We start from the raw sequence: 856 nt of genomic DNA, 5'->3' as shown, positions 1-856 counted from the left end.
GAAATCAGTGATGGATGAGGAGAAAATGCCACGACGGGCAATTTGGAACCTTGCATACCATCACAAAAGTCCCAACCGACTGGTCTTCCCCCGCTTTACAATTGCAGGCACCCTTCGCCACAGGGGGTTTGGGTGCAAGTCTTGGGATGAAAACCCCATCCCTCGCGACCAACCGTTACTTTATGAGGACGGTCGCCGGCGCCGGTGCCCATCTCGAGTTTCCCTTGAAAAATGAGCTAACCGCCGTCATTGGGGACTCGGCGAGTACCAACATCGACAGTTATTTCGCATGTGGGTAAGTCGGGACGGGCGATCGGAGGTGACTCAGGATGGACGATGTGCCAATAATTGAAGTTGGTTCGCAGGTTGAGTCTTCGGGTGGCCTCAGGCATTAGATTGACCTCAGCAGCAATAGACGGTACTACGAAGGCGATGGTCGAGAGTTCGAGCATGTCCATGATGTGGCACGGAATGTGTTGAGATGATATTAATTTATGAGATGGTAGGGGGTCTTGAAGTGTTTCTAGCCTTATTCTAGCTCTGAAATCTTAATATCGAGTAGAGGTTCGCTCGCGGCCTCGTCAACCCGGGGCCGTGGGGCGGTGGGAGCCTGGAGATTGGCCCCTGGTTCACTGGGTTGGGTGCTGTTGACGGATTAATCAGTTTCCTTTCATGAATTTTGGCAAATGAAGCCAATTTTGGGGGCCGTCATGCACCCTGGGCAGCATCAAAAATTATGTACAACCCACGGCACGAAGGCAGGCTTTATCCGGTCAGTCGAGCAAAGCAAAGAACCGTTCAAGTTGAGCCAGCCTCCTTGGTCACCTGGAAATAGCAAAACTATCTCTGGTAAGCG

General features: G+C 52.0%; 1 protein-coding gene across 1 annotated transcript; it reads right to left on the bottom strand.

Annotated features, from left to right (window-relative positions):
• Positions 1-236: 236 nt before the first annotated feature.
• On the bottom strand, positions 237-458 carry PtA15_9A42 (uncharacterized protein; the record flags this gene model as incomplete). Its single annotated transcript, XM_053172637.1, has 1 exon — positions 237-458. The coding sequence occupies one exon, from the start codon at positions 456-458 to the stop codon at positions 237-239; it is 222 nt and encodes a 73-aa protein (XP_053023473.1).
• Between the last annotated feature and the right edge of the window lie 398 nt (positions 459-856).

The sequence above is a fragment of the Puccinia triticina genome, chromosome 9A (assembly GCF_026914185.1).
Source record: "Puccinia triticina chromosome 9A, complete sequence".
NCBI classification, from domain to species: Eukaryota; Fungi; Basidiomycota; class Pucciniomycetes; order Pucciniales; family Pucciniaceae; genus Puccinia; species Puccinia triticina.
This window is presented reverse-complemented; position numbering and strand designations above follow the sequence as displayed.